Below are 18,447 nucleotides of genomic sequence, written 5' to 3' on the forward strand. Positions count from 1 at the left end.
GATGCACGGCTGGAGAAAATTCCAGTGAAGGTGCGGCACGTAGATGCACACATGCCTAAGAGCAGAGCCACTGAGGAACATCAACATAACCAGAAGGCAGACCAAGCTGCTAAGATTGCTCAAGTTGATACCAATTCTGAACTTGACATTGACCTTGATTGGAAACACCGAGGTGAGCTGTTCTTAGCTCGGTGGGCCCATGACTCATCTGGACATCAAGGCAGAGATGGAACATACCGATGGGCTCGTGATAGGTCAATTGACTTGTCCATGGATGCTATCACCCAAGTCATCTATGACTGTGACATTTGTGCTGCCATTAAGCAGGCTAAGCGAATCAAGCCCTTATGGTATGGTGATAGATGGTCAAAGTACAAGTATGGTGAAGCCTGGCAGATTGACTACATCACTTTACCTCGATCTCATTCTGGCAAGCAGTATGTGCTAACGATGGTAGAAGCCAGCACTGGATGGTTGGAAACCTATCCAGTTCCACATGCTACTGCACGTAACACCATTGTTGGTTTGGAGAGACAGATCTTGTGGAGACATGGAACTCCAGAGAGAATCGAGTCAGACAATGGTACTCATTTTAAGAACAATCTTGTGAAAAACTGGGCCAAAGAGCATGGTATTGAATGGATCTATCACATACCCTACTATGCACCAGCTTCAGGGAAGATTGAGCACTACAATGGTTTGCTGAAAACCACCCTAAAAGCCATGGGGGGTGGAACGCTGAAAAACTGGGACAAACATTTAGCAGAAGCTACCTGGTTGGTAAATAGTAGAGGTTCAGTAAACAGAGCAGGACCTGCACAATCAGATTTGGTCCAAACAGTAGACGGTGATAAAGTTCCTGTTGTACGTGAAAAGAATCTGTTAGGGAAAACTGTTTGGGTATTTTCTCCTTTGGGCAAAGGGAAACCTGTCCGAGGGGTGGTTTCTGCTGAAGGTCCTGGTCATACATACTGGGTAATGCAGGAGAATGGTGAAATCCAGTGTATTCCACAGAGAAATCTAACCTTAGCTGAGAGAGTTTAAATTCAAGCTGTTAGGAGTTTTCTGTTCTAGGTAACATCAGCGCCCAACACTGAGAGGATCTACGATAGAATCTACAGTATGTGAGCACGAACCCAACATCACCTGGGAGTCCCTGTTCTGAGCTTTTGAATCACCTACATTTGATTAAAGTGTGAACTGAATTTGTATATATTGTTTTAGTGTAAATATTGGTTTAGATTAGATTGGATAATTCTCAGCGATACTCTGAGCGAAGTAGACAGGGGTGGATTGTGCTAGTTTGAAGCAAGCTGGAATGTTTTGGTAAAAGAACTAGATAACAGGCAGTGAAATGAAAACAATTGATGTCAACTTCTCTCACAGTCTCGCTGAGAACTCTGGGAAGAAGAAAGACTTTTTCTCCATTTTTGTCTCTCACTCTTGCTTTTGCCTTAGACCTGGTCACATCTCATTAACCCTGCTCCTACTAACCTTGCTCCCTAACCTCTTGGCCGCACCTCTCTTCTTCCTGAGAACTGGGGTAAGGTTGAGAGGGCTGGGGGGAGGTGTTGGGGGTGGTTTGAGAGCCCCTCCTGGGGACTCAGGTTTCTGGGAGGGGAGTTGTGCTTTTGTATTGTTTATCCTTTATATATTTCTGTATATAATTGTATATAACTGTATATATTGTAAATAGCTGCTTGTAAATTCTGCTAGCTGTAAATAAATTGCTTCATCTATATTCCCAGGGTCCGTCTGAGTTAGCTGGGGCAAATTCAAAAGTGTGGGGGGGCGGGGTAACCCCCAAACCATCACAAGAAAAAACCCTAAAAAATATTCTATAATAGCCCTATTCTAAACTCTTAGTCTTAACTATACTAATGCTAGAAATCTATAAGCTAAAACAAAAGTTAAACCATTGAATCAATTCTAAAAACAGAAAAAAAAAAACAAAAGAAAAAAAAAATTACATTACGTTGAGCTCCTTTAAAATACCATGGTATACAGAAAAAGGCCTTAAATCAGTCAACATAAAAGTGAATCATTAACTTATGCACTTACAAACAACTTATTACCATTATAATATTACATCATATTAACCACTTATCATATTCAGCTACCAATTACTTAACATACTCTATTTTAATTACATAAGCCTTATTATGTGTTGGAGTTTGGGCAGTGCTGAGTGATCTGAAGTAACAAAACACGAGGGGCAACATTAGGACATAGAGAAGGATGTGAAATAAGGAGTGCAGCATCGAGGAAAACAACCTTGAAGAAGTTGGCAGAGAAGGTGCAAAGTTAACTGTGTGAGAGGACTAAGAGGGCTGGCCAATCAAATTTGCTCCTAGGATCATGTGAACAGCCCGTACTCTGCTATGCAACCTATCAAAATTATACACGTTGTATTAGAGCTCTATATAAGCACCACTTTTAGGCTGCAATAAAGGTTCATCATATGCATCATATTGATGTCTCAGCGTCGTTCCGGTCCCTGCATGATCTAGGAAACCCTGGCATCTGGTGACCCCAATGTGATACTCGATACAGGAAAAGTCAGATGCTCTTCCAGTCATCATTAAAGAAGACCAGTGAATGTGGGCCCCCCTGGACTGGAAAGTTGTTTCTAGTATCAAAAAATCAGTGATGGACTGTGGTCATGAGAACTACGTATATTTTATTGTTACTGACTTTTTTTCAAAAGCCAGACTCTCCTGCCCATTGATATCAGGGCCTTGATGGATCTGATCCTGACCCTGTCAGCCTTCATGATTTTTAAAGACAAGTGGCAAGAGAAATGAGAGGTGGCTATGATGAACAATCTAAATAATGCCACAGACGACCCCTTGCAATTTGCCACCCTTGATCAGTTAATGGGGACTGGACAGTAAAAAGATGGAGCAACACAGGCTGCAATGCATCCTCAAATTGTCTAACGCAAGCATTGTCCTTGGCAGCTTTCAGAGAAGTACTGCAAATGGGAAAACCTGCCTATCCCTAAGCCCGTGTAAGGCAACCAGAAAACAAGCCATACACCAGATTTGTCGATCGATTACGAGAGGCACTCGATGCCGCACCAAATTTGGACGCTGATGCAAAATCATCAGTGGGAAAGGACTTGGCTTTCGAGAACACCAACCCAAGGTGTCAACAAATCCTTGCTTCTCTTCCCAGAGGGTCAACCATGTCTCAAATGATTGAGGCATCTTCAAGAGTGCCATGGGTACAAGAGGAGACAGAAAAGGCCAAAATACATGCAAAAGCTATGGCAGTAGCATTAAAATCACCAAGAGTGCAAGGGAAAGGTGACAGGGGTCCCAAGCAAACGGGCTGTTTCCAGTGTGGTCAAAATGGTCACCTGAAGCGAAATTGTCCCCTTAAGAGAAATCAAAAGGATGGAGGAGCAGAGGCTTTTCCTGGGACCTGTCGAAGGTGTGATAAATTTGGTCATAGAGCCATGGAATGCCGTTCGAGGTTCAAGAGGGATGGGACCCCACTTCAGGGAGACTCGTCGAACAGCGGCCTTGTTGGGGGCGTGAAGACAATCAAGTACCCGACCGCGGCAGCTGCCTCGATGAACTCATGGCAGCCACAAGAGGAAGTGCTGGACTTGCCCTGTCCGTGAGAGCAGATGTCACAATAACAGACGGGCAAGTCCATGTTGTTCCTTCAACAGCCACAGGGCCATTAGAGCATGGCCTAAGTGTGCTGCTGCTGGGAAGATCGTCTGCAGCAAGACAGGGTGTACTGGTATTGTCTGGGATCATTGACACAGATTACCTTGGACCAATAGGCATAATGATTCAATTTTTGTCCCCTCCGTTAACCCTCAAACAAGGAAGCAGAATTGCCCAGCTAGTTCCTTTTAAGTCATCAGTGCCAAGACCAGGAAAAGAGAAGCGGAGCTCACAAGGGTTCGGTTCCTCTGGGCAACCATTAGTTGCTTTTGCACAAGAACTCTCGGACAAGAAATAAATGCGTAAAATCACTATTACTGGAGAAGATGGAAGGCAATTGAGAAATAACAAAATGATACTGGACTCAAGTGCAGATGTCGCCATCATTCTTCAAGCTGCATGGCCCATGGAGTGGGTTTTGGACAATGTGACCAATGTGGTAGTGGGGATTGGCGGAGCCTCTCCAACAAAAATCAGCTGGAACTTCATTATGACCAGGGATGACCAAGACAGCCTTGTAGCACAGGTAAAACCATACATGCTGAATACCACTATCTGGATCCTAGGATGTCTACAACTACCTGAAGGGACATTGTAGCCAGGCGGGGGTTGGCCTCTTCTCCCAGACAACCAGCAATAGAACAAGGGGACACAGTCTCAAATTGTGCCAGGGAAAGTATAGGCTGGATGTTAGGAGGAAGTTCTTCACAGAGAGAGTGATTTCCCATTGGAATGGGCTGGTCAGGAAGGTGGTGGAGTCACCATCCCTGGAGGTCTTCAAGAAAAGACTGGATGAGGCACTTAGTGCCATGATCTAGTTGACTGGCTAGGGCTGGGTGCTAGGTTGGACTGGATGATCTTCGAGGTCTCTTCCAACCTGGTTGATTCTATGATTCTGTGATGTGATGTCCTGAGCCAATGAGGCTGTATGCTACAGTCCTCTTTTCACTAGCGGCCTCTGAGATGAGGGACACCCACCTAATCATTAAACTCACATGGAAGAATGAAACCCCAGTCTGGGTAGAGCAATTGCCGTTAATCACTGAGAAGCTCACTCTCTTAGAGACCCTGGTTCAAGAACAATTGGGTCACTTGGTGCCATTGACCAGCCCATGGAACTCTCCAGTGTTCACTATTCAAAAGTAGTCAGGAAAGCGGAAACTACTGCATGATCTAAGAGCAATAAACACAGTAATGCAGGATATGGGAGCTTTGCAACCAGGACTGCCCACTCCAACCATACTGCCAGAAGGATGGGATGCTGTCATGATAGATCTTAGACTGTTTCTTTACAATCCCATTGCATCCTGACGACCATGAGAAATTTGCATTTACGGTGCCATCCATCAATTGGGCTGCACCGGCAAAGCACTACCATTGGACTGTGTTGCCTCAAGGTATGAAGAACTCACCAACCATTTGCTAATGGTATGTGGACCTTGCTATCAAAGAATTTAACCAACAAAACCCAGGAATCATTACATACCACTACATGGATGATATACTAGTGTGCTCTGAGGGTTCTGTACAACAGAAGACCTATACCTGCCTGTTACAGGTCCTAAAGAAATGGGGACTTGTAGTGGCACCCGAAAAGATACAGCGAACATCCCCATGGAAGTATTTGGGAATGACATTGATGTCGAAGGTGGTACGCCCTCAGAAGTTACATATCAGGACTGAAGTAAAAATTGTGAACGACATTCAGAAACTGATAGGGGACATCCAATGGATTAGAAATTTGTGTGGGATCACAAACATGAACATGGAGCCACTCTTTGAAATGCTGTGTGGAAGTACAGCTCCACAGGAAGAAAGGCCAGATGGGCCTTAGGCACCACCTCGAAAAAGATAGCAAGCGGTTTCTCATATAGAATAACCCCAGATGCACCGATGGGCTATATGTTTACAACAAAGACAAGGAAGTTGCTGGCATTCTGGCCCAGTGGAGGCCAGAGCTCCAAGACCCGTTGGCAATTCTAGAATGGGTGTTCCTAGCAAACAAGGAGAAGATGTCAATTACTACAAGAATTGATGCCATTGCTTGATTAATACTGAAAGGAACTGAGCATCTGGTTGCCATTTTAGGAAGAACCCCAGATATCGTGGTGTTGCCTATTGCCTGGACCTTGTGCCTCATATGTGTCAACAGAGTTTCACTTTCGCCGCTGCAGTAATGTCTGTATATATTGTATATATTGTATATATTCTGTATATAAATGTGTATATATTGTAAATATCTGCTTGTATATTGTGCTAGCTATAAATAAATAGCTTCATTTATATTCCCAGAGCTGGCTGAGTCTAGTCTGGGTGATTTCTAAAGTGGGGGGGGGGGGGGGGGGGGGCAGGTAACACCCAAACCATCACACAGGGGTAGCAGCTGGAAAAGCTTTGGGGCTGTGTCATGGAGGGTAGCAAAGCCCCTGAAAAGTCCCCATGTCATGGAAGTTACAGTGTCTCACATTTTAAGCCAGAAGCATCGTAAAACCAAAACAATCTTCTAGTCCCATGAGAAGTTTCCTCCCTAGGGAAGATAAAAGGTAAACATCGGCCTTGTTTTCCAGTTTTCGGCCTTGGTTCTCATGCACACTGACCACCTGCTGATGGGCCGAACTTTGGGTGGTCCTACAGGTTGTTTTTGGTAAGAACTGTCCAATTATACAGGTTAATTATAACTTTGTACCAATCTGTAAAAATATCGTAAAAATTGTCAGAACTGGTGAGCACACCTCTTTTGAACATTATAAGAATGGTGTGTCTGCCTGGATCGGTGTGTGCGCTGCCAACCTACCAGCTACCAAGCCAGCTGCCTGCCTGTGGCCCGTTCCGACCGATCGGCCTGCTCCAGCACGCTCGCCTGCTTCGGCCTCAGCCCGGTGTAAGACTGCTGACGCCCGACTCTCAGAGTGTGAAGATTTCAAGGGTATGTGTTGCATGAACCTGTCTGATCACTTGGAATTGATACATGCCAGTATCTAGCACTTGAAAGACAGTGTAGCAAGGCTCAAAGAAGAAGATAGATGGAATTGGCTTGACAAGATTTTTGGGGAATGGAGACTAACAGGATGGCTTAGAAGCCTAGTTAAAATGATCATGTATGCACTTGCTGTTTCCTTGATGATCGTTGTGTTTTTACCATGTATAGCACAATGTGTGCAAGGCATGATCAGTAGTGCAGTTTCAGCAACATTTAAAAAGAAAGGGGGAGATGTTGGGGTTTGGGCAGCACTGAGTGATTTGAAGGAACAAAACACTAGGGGTAACATTAGAACACATTGAAGGATGCGAGATAAGGAGTGCAGCATCGAGGAAAACAACCTTGAAGAAGTTGTCAGAGAAGGTGCAAAGTTAGCTGTGCAAGAGGACTAAGAGGACCAGCCAATCAAATTTGCTCCTAGGGAAACCTATCAGAATTATACACATTGTATTAGAGCTCTATATAAGCACCGCTTTTAGCCTGCAATAATGGTTTGACTTATGCATCATACTGGTGTCTCAGTGTTGTTTCGGTCCCTGCACAATCTAGGAAACCCCAGCAATTACAATTACCCATTATTTATTACCATTAGAATTGTTAGTATTATGTATTCCCATTACATTCCCCATACTTTCCCTTCTGAATCTTATACATACCAAAATTGTCTTATCCATTAACTTTTAAACTCTAAGATCTATTACAATCAAAAACTAAAGACATTGTCAGGATTTGCATTTGCAAAATACTACCACAAATGCAACACTGCCACTTTAAGACTATGCTGCAGGCTGAGATAAGCCTCACTGGGAATGCATGGGAGAAGCACACCATAGTGATTGGTCCTGATGCACCTTGCATCCTTGGTACTGACTTTCTGTGGGAAAGGTATTTTTAAGGACATGAAAGGGAACAAGTGCTTGTATATTGTGCTAGCTGTAAATAAATAGCTTCATTTATATTCCCAGAGCCGGCTGAGTCTAGTCTGGGTATTTCTAAAGTGTGGGGGGGTGGGGAACACCCAAACCATCACAGTAAGCTTTTTCAAGCAAAGGTGTCCACATTAGCACATGAAAGCCTTGTTAAATTGCTTAGCTCCTGTTGGTTTTTTTTTCATATTTCTGCCTTCTATCTGGGTGTGTGAGAGAAACAGGAGTTTAGAAGTTTTTTAGGAGTAATCATAAGAAGGCTGTATTTGGAGAAGCTATAGATCTAATACTGAGGTACAGGACAAGAAAGATCTGATAAGGGAGAGTGAAACATAAAATAGCAATCAGGAAACAGTTGATGCAGTGAGACAAGATGAAAAAGGGATGGGGGCTGGGCGAGAAGGAGGGCCGAGGCAAAGCGACGAAATCTGCCTACTGGGAAAGCGAGCCCCCCCCACCTCCCCCGGCGTCACCACCTCCCCTCCGCCTGTGGAACTCAGCGGGGCCCCGTTCCCCCTGCCTCACTCCCTCTCCTTATCTCCTTGCAAGCTCTGCAAAAGCAACTCAATCCTAAAAGTATACAGTCTTGTCTTTTGAAAGCCTTTTGATGGTAACATATTTTTGGAGTTTGAGAGTTTGCTGGATAGGCTGTTAATTGCAATGGGATGAGTTTTGGGATAATTTTAACAGCGTGGTGAGACCTGAGATGATTGGAGTGTGTTACTTGGTAGCCATTATAGTGGAATGCTATGACAAGAAATTGTTTTGTAATTGTATAGGTTACTGCTTAATTCTTCTGTACTGATTCTAGGAATACCATGGTATTATCTTATTGAATTTTCTTTGCTTTTTCTTGAATTTCTTTCAGCTGATAGATTTTTAATATAGATAGGGCTAAGAGTTTGTAATATGACAATTGTGGGATTTTCAGATATAGGGATATCATGGGATGTTTTTTCTTGGTTTTTTCTGTGTGTCTGGGTAGCACTGGGATCATCTAAAAAAAAGGGGGGGAAAAAAGGGGTAGAGAGGAAAGAAGAAGAGAAGAGGAAATTTTTTTTAAAAATTCTGTAGTTACGTCATACAGACTAGGCTGATGGATTTGTTAGCCTAGGCAATGAATATGTTTGCATCTATCTTTTTATTTGTTTGTGCATTTGTTCATTTATGTTCACAGGCCTTTTAATGGAGACCAGCTTGTTTTGACCAGCCTATTTTCTTTAAGTGAGCAGAAAATCTTGCTCAGATGGCAGAATTGTGGCAAAATCTTGAAAGGAGTACTGAAATAATGGTTGTGTATGTATAGATTACAAGGTTTTGGTCATGGTTAATGAATTTGGGTATTTTCACGAGTTTACAGCGATTCTGGTTTAATGAATGGGTAGCAGCAAAATAGAGATCAGTTTAGCACCTCTTGTAAGGGCCAAACCCACTTATTGGCAAAGATGGTGATGTGTTTGTTATCTTTTTGCAAAGGGCCCTGCAAAAAGATGAGAAACACTGTCTTAAGTTTTTAAAACAAATAAATGATTGTGGGAATAAGGCCTAATAGAAAGCCTGAAAGCAACATCTAGGGCATATTTTCGTATCATATTCAGAAATTGGTAGTTCTTAAGCACAATAGACAGACTCAGGTCACAGCAAAGGAGTGTAATGAAAACATAAAGATTTCTGAAGATTATAGAGTGAATCCAGAACTATGGGAGTCTGAGGAAGAATATTGGACAACAGATATATCTGCAAATCTACAACATCGATTGCCACACAGAGCCAATGAAGATGTGGCACACATGCACTCTCCTGTGACTGTGATGTTCGTCTGGATTTTTGGACTTCTGAACCAATGATTTACTGTCACTCAGCACTAGAGGTAAAAGCTTTTAGGATTGTTAGCTAAGCTTGGGTTGTTAGCTTGACAAACTAATGCTACTAGCAAAAGCTCTAACAGGTTCATTTTCTTTCTGATTTTAGTATTCTTGATTTGTAGCTGTATTATTTACCCCCGTGTTGAACACGCCTGTGTAAAGTTGAAGATCAAGCCTGGGTTGCTCAAAAGAAAAAGAGGGAAATGTGGAGAGATTTTTGCTAACAGGACATGAATTGATAAACATGAGCACCCATGCTGGGAAGTGTCCTTGAGTCCACCTTGGACTTAAGATACCAGGCAGTGGGTGGCACCCCCCACATGCAGCTGCAGGAGGTAGAGTATCAGCTGCCAGGGGGCAGGGTTAGCCAGCTAAGGGGCTGATCCTGCCAGGATTGTTGACATAATATAAGCCTATCTGTACCATGCATGTAACCCTGGACCAACCTGTACTTTCCACATGTACCGATCTTAAACTAAGTTAGCTGTGCACGCCTCTTCCAAGTAAGCATATAAGTCACTGTAACACGGAAATAAAGCAGAGAATGACCATCTAATCATATTGATGAACCAAGAATCGTTTTATCCCAGGTGCAACGCCAGCAGCTGAAGGAATGGAAGTGAAATGACTGGCAGAGAAAGGGAAGCCTATTTGGGCTGCTGAGCTCTGGCAAGACATTTCTGCACGCCTGGACAAGCTACCAGTTAAAATCAGACAAATCAGTGCTCACATCCCCAAGAGCAGAGCCACTGAAGAACAGCACAACCACCAAGCTGACTTGGCTGCCCAAATCTCCCAAATAGATCTGGACTGGAAGCACAAAAGTGAACTGTTCTTAGCTCGGTGGGACCATGACTCTTACCAATGGGCCCGGGACAGGTCAGCGGATATACCCATGGGTGCTATAGCACAGGTTATCCATGACTGTGACATCTGTGCTGCCATAAAGCAAGCTAAGCGCATGAAACCTTTGTGGTATGGGGGATGGTGGTCAAAATACAAATATGGGGAGGCCTGGCAGATAGATTATATCACTCTGCATTGATCTCAAAATGGCAAACAGTATGTGCTAACCACGGTGGAGGCAAGCACTTGGTGGCTGGAAACCTACCCAGTACCTTATGCCACTGCCCACAACACCATTCTGGGCCTGCAGAGACACATCCTGTGGAGACATGGTACTCCAGAGAGAATTGAGTCAGATAATAGGACCCATTTCAAGAACAACCTTGTAAGCAACTGGGCAGAAGAACATGGGATCAAATCGGTTTACCACATCCCATACTATGTACAAGCTGCAGGAAAGACTGAGCATCACAATGGCCTGCTGAAAACCACTCTGACAGCTATGGGGGGTGGAACTTTCAAAAACTGGGAGAAACACCTAGCAGAAGCCACTTGGCTAGTGAATAGCAGAGGATCAGTCAACAGAGCTGGTCCTGCTCATTCTGCCCTATTGCCTATAGTTGAGGGAGGTGTAGTTCCCGTGGTCTGTGAAAGGAATATATTGAGGAAAACTGTGTGGGTTGCTCCTGCTTCTGGGGGGGGGGGGGGGCAAACCTATCAAAGGGGTAGCATCTGCTGAGGGTCCTGGTCACACATACTGGGTAATGCTTGAAATTGGTACCATTCAGTGTGTTCTCCAGAGAAATGTCACTCTGGCTGAAAAGGTCTAATCTCAGAGTCAGTAACACAGCTCCATGTAATATTGTATAATAGTTGTATAATAATTGTATAATAGATATATGTGGTTATGAGTTTCTTTTCTAGTTACATCAATACAACAACGCATCCAACAGAATCCACACCACACAGGCAGCAATCCAGAGGAAAGCTACAACACCTCACCTGTACCTGTTTTTCCTGATGCCCTACAGCGAAAGACTGTTCCTGATTTTTCTCTCCGGAGGAAAAGACTTTTCCTAAGTTTCCCTCAAGAGAAAGGACTGTTCCTGTTTCCCTGATTCTTCCTCCATGTTCCTGTCCTTCTCACACTTCACCTCACCAACTTGCACTGGAGAAGCACATTGCCTTGGGATACAGCCGGGGACCAAGAAGGACTTAAGAACTCTCAATACTCATATACATGGACACATTTTCCTATCTACAGGAAGGTGGAAATGGTCTAAGCAAGGGGTAGAATGTAAAGGGTTAACCCTCCTGAGGGAGTGGTTATGACCCTGACCGCAGGTCCTCCTGACTTCTCCCCAGGGGTGGGTCTGAACCCATAACTCCAGATGTAGTGGTTAGCTCACTCACACTTCCTGTCTGGCCCCCTATAAAACCAGAGGAACTTCCTCTTTTTATCTTTCTTGCCCTGCCTTCTTGCTTGTCAGCAGCACCCTTTTGTTCCCGCTGCTCTTTTGTTTTACCGTGTAGCCATCCTTCCACGAGGTGGACAAACTCATTGCCATCAATCTGGTTGTATATATATTTTTTTATCTTGTTTTTTTTCCTCCCTATACCTCTTTGTAACTCCCCTACTTCAAATACCTTTTATTTATGGTTAAAGCTTTTTTTCTTTAACTTCCAAATTGAAGTAAGGCTATTTATTGAGGTGTGGTTTACCTTTTCCTCTCTACATCTAATTCCTTTTTTTTCCAAAAAAAAAAAGGGGGGGGGGAGAGGGGAAGGCATCCTATAATTGTATTGTATCTGTCAGATATATTGTGGGTTTCTGGGAAATTTAAACTGGAACCAAGACAGCCTATGTAGCCAGCATGACATCCTGCCTACACCTGAAAGTCTCCTGTCAAGATAGGGAGTCCTGAAGATACATGGATAGTCCAGAGAAGCCAGGGTAAGGCCTCCTTTCCCCAGCACTCTGTGAAGCCTGGGAAGAATCAGAAGCCTCAGCGGCTGACAAGACCGACAGAATTCCTGGAAAGCATTTGGGTACTGTTTGTAGCTGTACCTAGCCCTGCAAGTTGAGAGATAATATTTTGTGAGTAAATACTTAAAGCCTCCTGAAATTCATCTAGCCTTCTGCCATAAGCAGAAAGGAGCTCCTTGAGTCCATCTAGTGGGCAAGTGGTATATTGACCACAGAAACCTTCTCTTCCAGTTCAATTAATGTTTATATATTTTTGCTAGCTATTTCTGGATCCTATGTTATTATCCGTATAATGTTTCCATGACCGTGTGAAGAACCGACTATTATTAAAACTAGTGTTTGGGGGTGGCAAGACTTCTGAATATCAAAATTAATAAACAATACTAATTTTGGAAAAATATAATCTTGCATTAATTATCCCATCTCCTTTTATGATCAGATTACCCGCCTGGTGAATGTGGGGAAGGCTATGGATGTAGTCTACCTGTACTTCAGCAAAGCCTTTGACACTGTCTGCCACAAGAAGCTCCTAGCCAAGCTGGCAGCTCATGATTTGGACAGATTCACTCTGTGCTGGATCAAAAACTAGCTGGACGACAGAGCCCAGAGAGTGGTGGTGAACGGTGCCACATCCAGTTGGCAACCAGTCACTAGTGGTGTTCCCCAAGGATCAGTGCTGGGCCCAGTCCTGTTCAGTATCTTTATTGATGATCTGGACGAGGGCATTGAGTCCAGCATCAGTAAGTTTGCAGATGACACCAAGCTAGGAGCAGGTGTTGATCTGTTGGAAGGTAGGAGAGCCCTGCAGAGGGACCTAGACAGGCTGGATGGGCAGGCAGAAGCCAATGGGATGAGATTTAACAAGGCCAAATGCAGGGTTCTGCACTTTGGCCACAACAACCCCAAGCAGCGCTACAGGGTGGGGACTGAGTGGCTGGAGAGCAGCCAGGAAGAAAGGGACCTGGGGGTACTGATAGATAGTAAGCTGAAGATGAGCCAGCAGTGTGCCCAGGTGGCGAAGAGAGCCAATGGCATCCTGGCTTGCATCAGGAACAGTGTGGCCAGTAGGACAAGGGAGGTTATTCTTCCCCTGTACTCAGCACTGGTCAGACCACACCTTGAGTACTGTGTCCAGTTCTGGGCTCCTCAATTCAAGATGTGCTGGAACATGTCCAGAGAAGGGCGACAAAGCTGGTGAAAGGCCTGGAACACAAGCCCTATGAGGAGAGGCTGAGGGAGCTGGGGTTGTTTAGCCTGTAGAAGAGGAGGCTCAGGGGTGACCTTATTGCTGTCTACAACTACCTGAAGGGGCATTGTAGCCAGGTGGGGGATGGCCTCTTCTCCCAGACAACCAGCAATAGAACAAGGGGACACAGTCTCAAGTTGTGCTGGGGAAAGTATAGGCTGGATGTTAGGAGGAAGTTCTTCACAGAGAGAGTGATTTCCCATTGGAATGGGCTGCCCAGGGAGGTGGTGGAGGCACCGTCCCTGGAGGTCTTCAAGAAAAGACTGGATGAGGCACTTAGTGCCATGGTCTAGTTGATTGGATAGGGCTGGGTGATAGGTTGGACTGGATGATCTTGGCGGTCTCTTCCAACCTGGTTGATTCTATGATCCGATCCATAACAGCCTCCTAGGCTGAAATAGCCTTCTGGGAGGTGTGCTAGTTTGAAGCTAGCTAGAATTTTTTGGTGAGAAGAACTAGATTACAGGCTGTGAAAGAGAAAACAAGGGTGATGTGTACTTCTAGACTTGCTGAGGTGTCTAAGAACAAGAATCAAAACTTAGATAAGGGAGTTCGAGCACCGCCTGAGCTCTGAGCTGCATTTCTCTCTAACCTCACCCTCCATCTCTCTGATTAATCCACTTGCTTCCTAACCCCCCTGGCTGACCCTCCATTCTTCCTTGAGGCACAAGGCAATGTCTGGGGTAAGGTAGAGGGGTGGGAGAAGGTGTAAGGGTGGTTGGGAGCCCCTCCTGGGGATTCAGGTTTCTGGGAGAGGTGTTGTGTTTTTGTATTACCTTTTACATTTCTGTATATAAATATATATGCTGTAAATATCTGCTTGTATATCGTGCTAAGCTGTAAATATAAGCTTCATTCAAATTTCCAGAGCCAGCTGAGTCTAGTCTGAGTGATTTCCAAAGTGGGGGGTGGGGGCAGCTAACACCCAAACCACTGCAGGAGGTGAATGTCTGTTGATGGCAGAAACATTTATCTACTCAGAAGGTGAAGGAATGGTGTCCTTTGCCAGTTTGGATATGGGGGTTTAAAATTCCTTCTTCAGGTCTTTTATGCTATCTCTTATGCCATCTTCTATCTCTGTAGCCATAGTTTTTATGGTGGACACTGTAGAAGTGTACAACAAACTGTCCTCTATGTGCCTCATTTGGTCAGTGAATTCACCAACAATAGGAAGCCTTCCATTATCATTCTTTCCTACAAATCTGCTCATCAAAATATTAGCATAAGATGGAGGAGCAAGTTTAATAAGGTTATTTGAAAGACTTGTTCCAACAGGAATTTCATCAGGATTCTGTGTACTGTGATCTCCATAAAGTATTTCTTTCACGGTAAACTCTTTCAGAATCTTAATTCCCTGATGAATTGTGGTCCACTTCCTAGGTGCCCATAGCAAGTCATTTCAGGAAGGATATCTCATTAGCACAGCCAACAGGAGGCATGTCCACAGGGTAACCTTACCAAGTGGGCTTGCTATCTATTTGTCAATTCCACTTTCTTTTGTGAGTGGCCCTATTTGGTTTGCAGACTTGTCTCCTACTTCTAGAACACGGATACCTGTATCATACCATCTCCCTAGGCAGCTTAGGATTGGTTCTCCTGTCTCCTTATGGGATTCCTTTCTAATTTGTCTGACCTCTCTCATGAGCTCGTTAGAACTCTGGATAGCATCCTTTTCATCTGCCTCTTCTCCTCCTGGGCCTGGAAATAAAAGTCTTCTAAGGACATTCCTACACTCCTCAGAATCTTCATCCTTCTTAACAGGTACTTTCAAATAGCCTTTCCTATTGCCATCATCACTATACTGTGGCTTCAATACCTTAGCAATGTCCCTAAGGTTGATTTTTCTCCTCTTATTCCTTCTCTGTCTCATCCCGTCTGCCAGATGTACCTTCTCCTAGAGCCTTTCTGGAATCACCGATTGGCTAAGTTTTAGTCTTTGCCTTTACTGGAACTAGGAAAGCTTTAGAAGTCCCTTCCAGGGGGTCTTGTAACAGAGAGTTGTCTGGGTTTTGGGTCATTTCTCTGAGACTTGTTAGAAGTAGGAGAGACTTGAGTTACAGCTGGATTGGGAGAAGCCTTTTGGCTGTCTGCCACTTTATCAGCAGCAAATGAGCTTTTGGCACATTTACCAGCATCTTGTTCCAGCATCTGTGGGTGGGGGTGTCTCTGCCTCGTTAGTAATGGCTGACTCCCCCTTGTCTCCTCCCACAGGTTGTTCACAGCTGCTTTCAGAAAGTGTTTGTTGATCTTTTCCCTGGCCTTGGTCAGCTACTGTTGTCATACTGTCTCTTAGCAACTCTGAGAAACTTGAGAGGCCTCCCTTGCTGCTTTCTTAAAGCAGGAAGATGCGAATTTTGCACACACAGAGCTGAAAATAGCCCAATTGCTATAATTATAAGGACCAGAATTAAATACAAAATGCATATAACAGTATTTCTTTTGTAAACCTTATCCCAAAGATCCATGAATTCAGCTGCACTCACAGGAAGAACTAACTCCATTAGATCATAGGAAATGCTCACAGTAGCCAGCTTAGTAATGGTAGAATTAGAACCTTTATAACCTATCCAATCAAAACAATAATCACCAAAGCTCGCAAATACAGTTTTCAGTTTTTTCCACATCAGATGCAATTTTGAGGAGCTTATTTTAGCTATTAATCACTTGTAGAAGAACCAGAGTAAAACAGAATAAAGTCCCAGGCAGCCCAGAAAAGCTTCATCTTAGCTTCCAAAATTAATTATCAATAAACTCAAGATAGCCCCACGTAGGGCGGCCCCTCAATTCAAGAAGGATGTTGAGGTGCTGGAACATGTCCAGAGAAGGGCAACAAAGCTGGTGAGGGGCCTGGAGCACAAATCCTATGAGGAGAGGCTGAGGGAGCTGGGCCTGTTTAGCCTGGAGAAGAGGAGGCTCAGGGGTGATCTTATTACTGTCTACAACTACCTGAAGGGGCATTGTAGCCAGGTGGGGGGTGGCCTCTTCTCCCAGGTAACCAGCAATAGAACAAGGGGACACAGTCTCAAGTTGTGCCGGGGAAAGTATAGGCTGTATGTTAGGAGGAAGTTCTTCACAGAGAGAGTGATTTCCCATTGGAATGGGCTGCCCAGGGAGGTGGTGGAGTCACCGTCCCTGGAGGTCTTCAAGAAAAGACTGGATGAGGCACTTAGTGCCATGGTCTAGTTGATTGGATAGGGCTGGGGGATAGGTTGGACTGGATGATCTTGGAGGTCTCTTCCGACCTGGTTGATTCTATGATTCTATGAAAAAGAAATGTGCTGGATTAGGAACTCTCCCCCTCACTATTTGAAATTTACCAGTATGATGAAGCTATATTTACAGCATGGCAAAATTTGCAAGCATATATATATACACAACATATACAAGTATTTGTAATTATATACAAGTTAGAAATAATACGGAATTCCAAAATCCCTCCCGGACAAAGAAAGCTGCCCAGAAGGGCTCAAAGCTACTCCCCCTCTTTCTTCCCCCCCATCTCAGACAGGCAAACAAAACACAGCAGAAGCCAGCAGAGCTTCATGTTAGTTGCTGAGATTAGAGGCGAGGTATCAAAGCAGATTGGGGTTAAAAGGAAGTGATTAGCTCCAAGAACACAGATCAGACAGAGAAATGAACAGGGCAATGTCCCATGACAAAGTGAGAGAATATTGTTTATATTTTGACATTTTATCCCTCTCAGCAAACCAATGAATTATTTTCTTTTTACAACCAATGATCTATTTTCTCTCATTAAAATATTCCAATTAGCCTCAAACCAGCACACTAGGCAAGAATGAAAAAGTGAATCAATTAAAAGCTGGAGCCATTTATAATCATCTTTTTATAAGTCCTTATTTAATACAGCAGTGAAATACAAGAAAAGGAGAATAAGGAACAAGAGAACTCATTTAAAGCTATTCTACTTAATATAAACTATTATGGATTTTACTTTTGAAAAAAAAAATCATGCAAAATAACTTACTTTCTCCACTGTTTAATTTGTTCAGGATTTGTGTACTCCTTTAGACAGTCAGTAATATGGTCCCCAATTTTGATTAGGCACTGTCTAGTGTGCTCCAGCTGTTCCCTTTCGGAAAGACCTTTCTCTGGTCTATCCAGTTGTTTCAATGCTGCTTTGACAGGCCTCATTCTTTCTTTGCACTACAAAATGTAAAAAATGAATACGTTAATTCAAAGGAATATAGAAAATAAAATAAAAATTATAAAATTTCTAACCCTTACTGTGCTATTTATATAGACACAGACAGTACTGTTATAAGCCATATGAAAAAACAAGTCTTCACTCACAGCTCATTTTGTTTTCTACAAGTTTTCTTCCAAGTTTCATTTAGAAAAAGTAGTATTTGAAATCCAGTTAAAAATTTACTCCTATATGAGGAAAGGAATTAGTATAACTAGGTTTTACAATAATCACAGAATCACAGAATGCATTGGGTTGGAAGGAACCATCTGTGGGGAATTTTGTAGGGGCTGTTGCTTTGCAATCGATATGTAGGCGATTGGAACACAGCGGGTAAGACACCGGTCAGCCCAAGGACACTGTGTCCGCTTCGTGCTTTCTATGAAAAAAAGCAGAGTTGGCCTGAGGATGTTGCGTCCTTGTGATACAGCTGTGCAAAGTAAAACAAGTAATGAATCAGTCATGAATATACCATAGAACAAAGGATCTGCACATCTGGAAATGTAGGGTTTGATATATGAGCACACGTACTGCTTATAAAAATACCTTTTTGTATCTACTAATGATTATGCTTTAAACCACAAAAATGTATTGCATGGACCAATTAGAAATCGACATGTAATCCTGTAATAGTATAAAAAGCCTTCTGATTTGTGTATTAAATGTCTTACATTTACAATCCATATTGGATTCTGTAAGTCCATTTCCTCAAC

At 43.5% G+C, this 18,447-nt stretch overlaps 1 protein-coding gene across 8 annotated transcripts in view; it reads right to left on the minus strand.

Annotated features, from left to right (window-relative positions):
* LOC135192841 (chromodomain-helicase-DNA-binding protein 1) overlaps window positions 1-18,447 on the minus strand; it is a 272,474-nt gene that overhangs the window by 41,206 nt on the left and 212,821 nt on the right. For all 8 annotated transcript variants that reach the window (XM_064176221.1, XM_064176217.1, XM_064176220.1 and 5 more), the window contains one exon: window positions 17,516-17,694. In XM_064176221.1, the coding sequence (XP_064032291.1) occupies window positions 17,516-17,694 (179 nt within the window). The remainder of the gene's footprint in view (window positions 1-17,515; window positions 17,695-18,447) is intronic.

Source organism: Pogoniulus pusillus, chromosome W (assembly GCF_015220805.1).
Source record: "Pogoniulus pusillus isolate bPogPus1 chromosome W, bPogPus1.pri, whole genome shotgun sequence".
NCBI lineage: Eukaryota > Metazoa > Chordata > Aves > Piciformes > Lybiidae > Pogoniulus > Pogoniulus pusillus.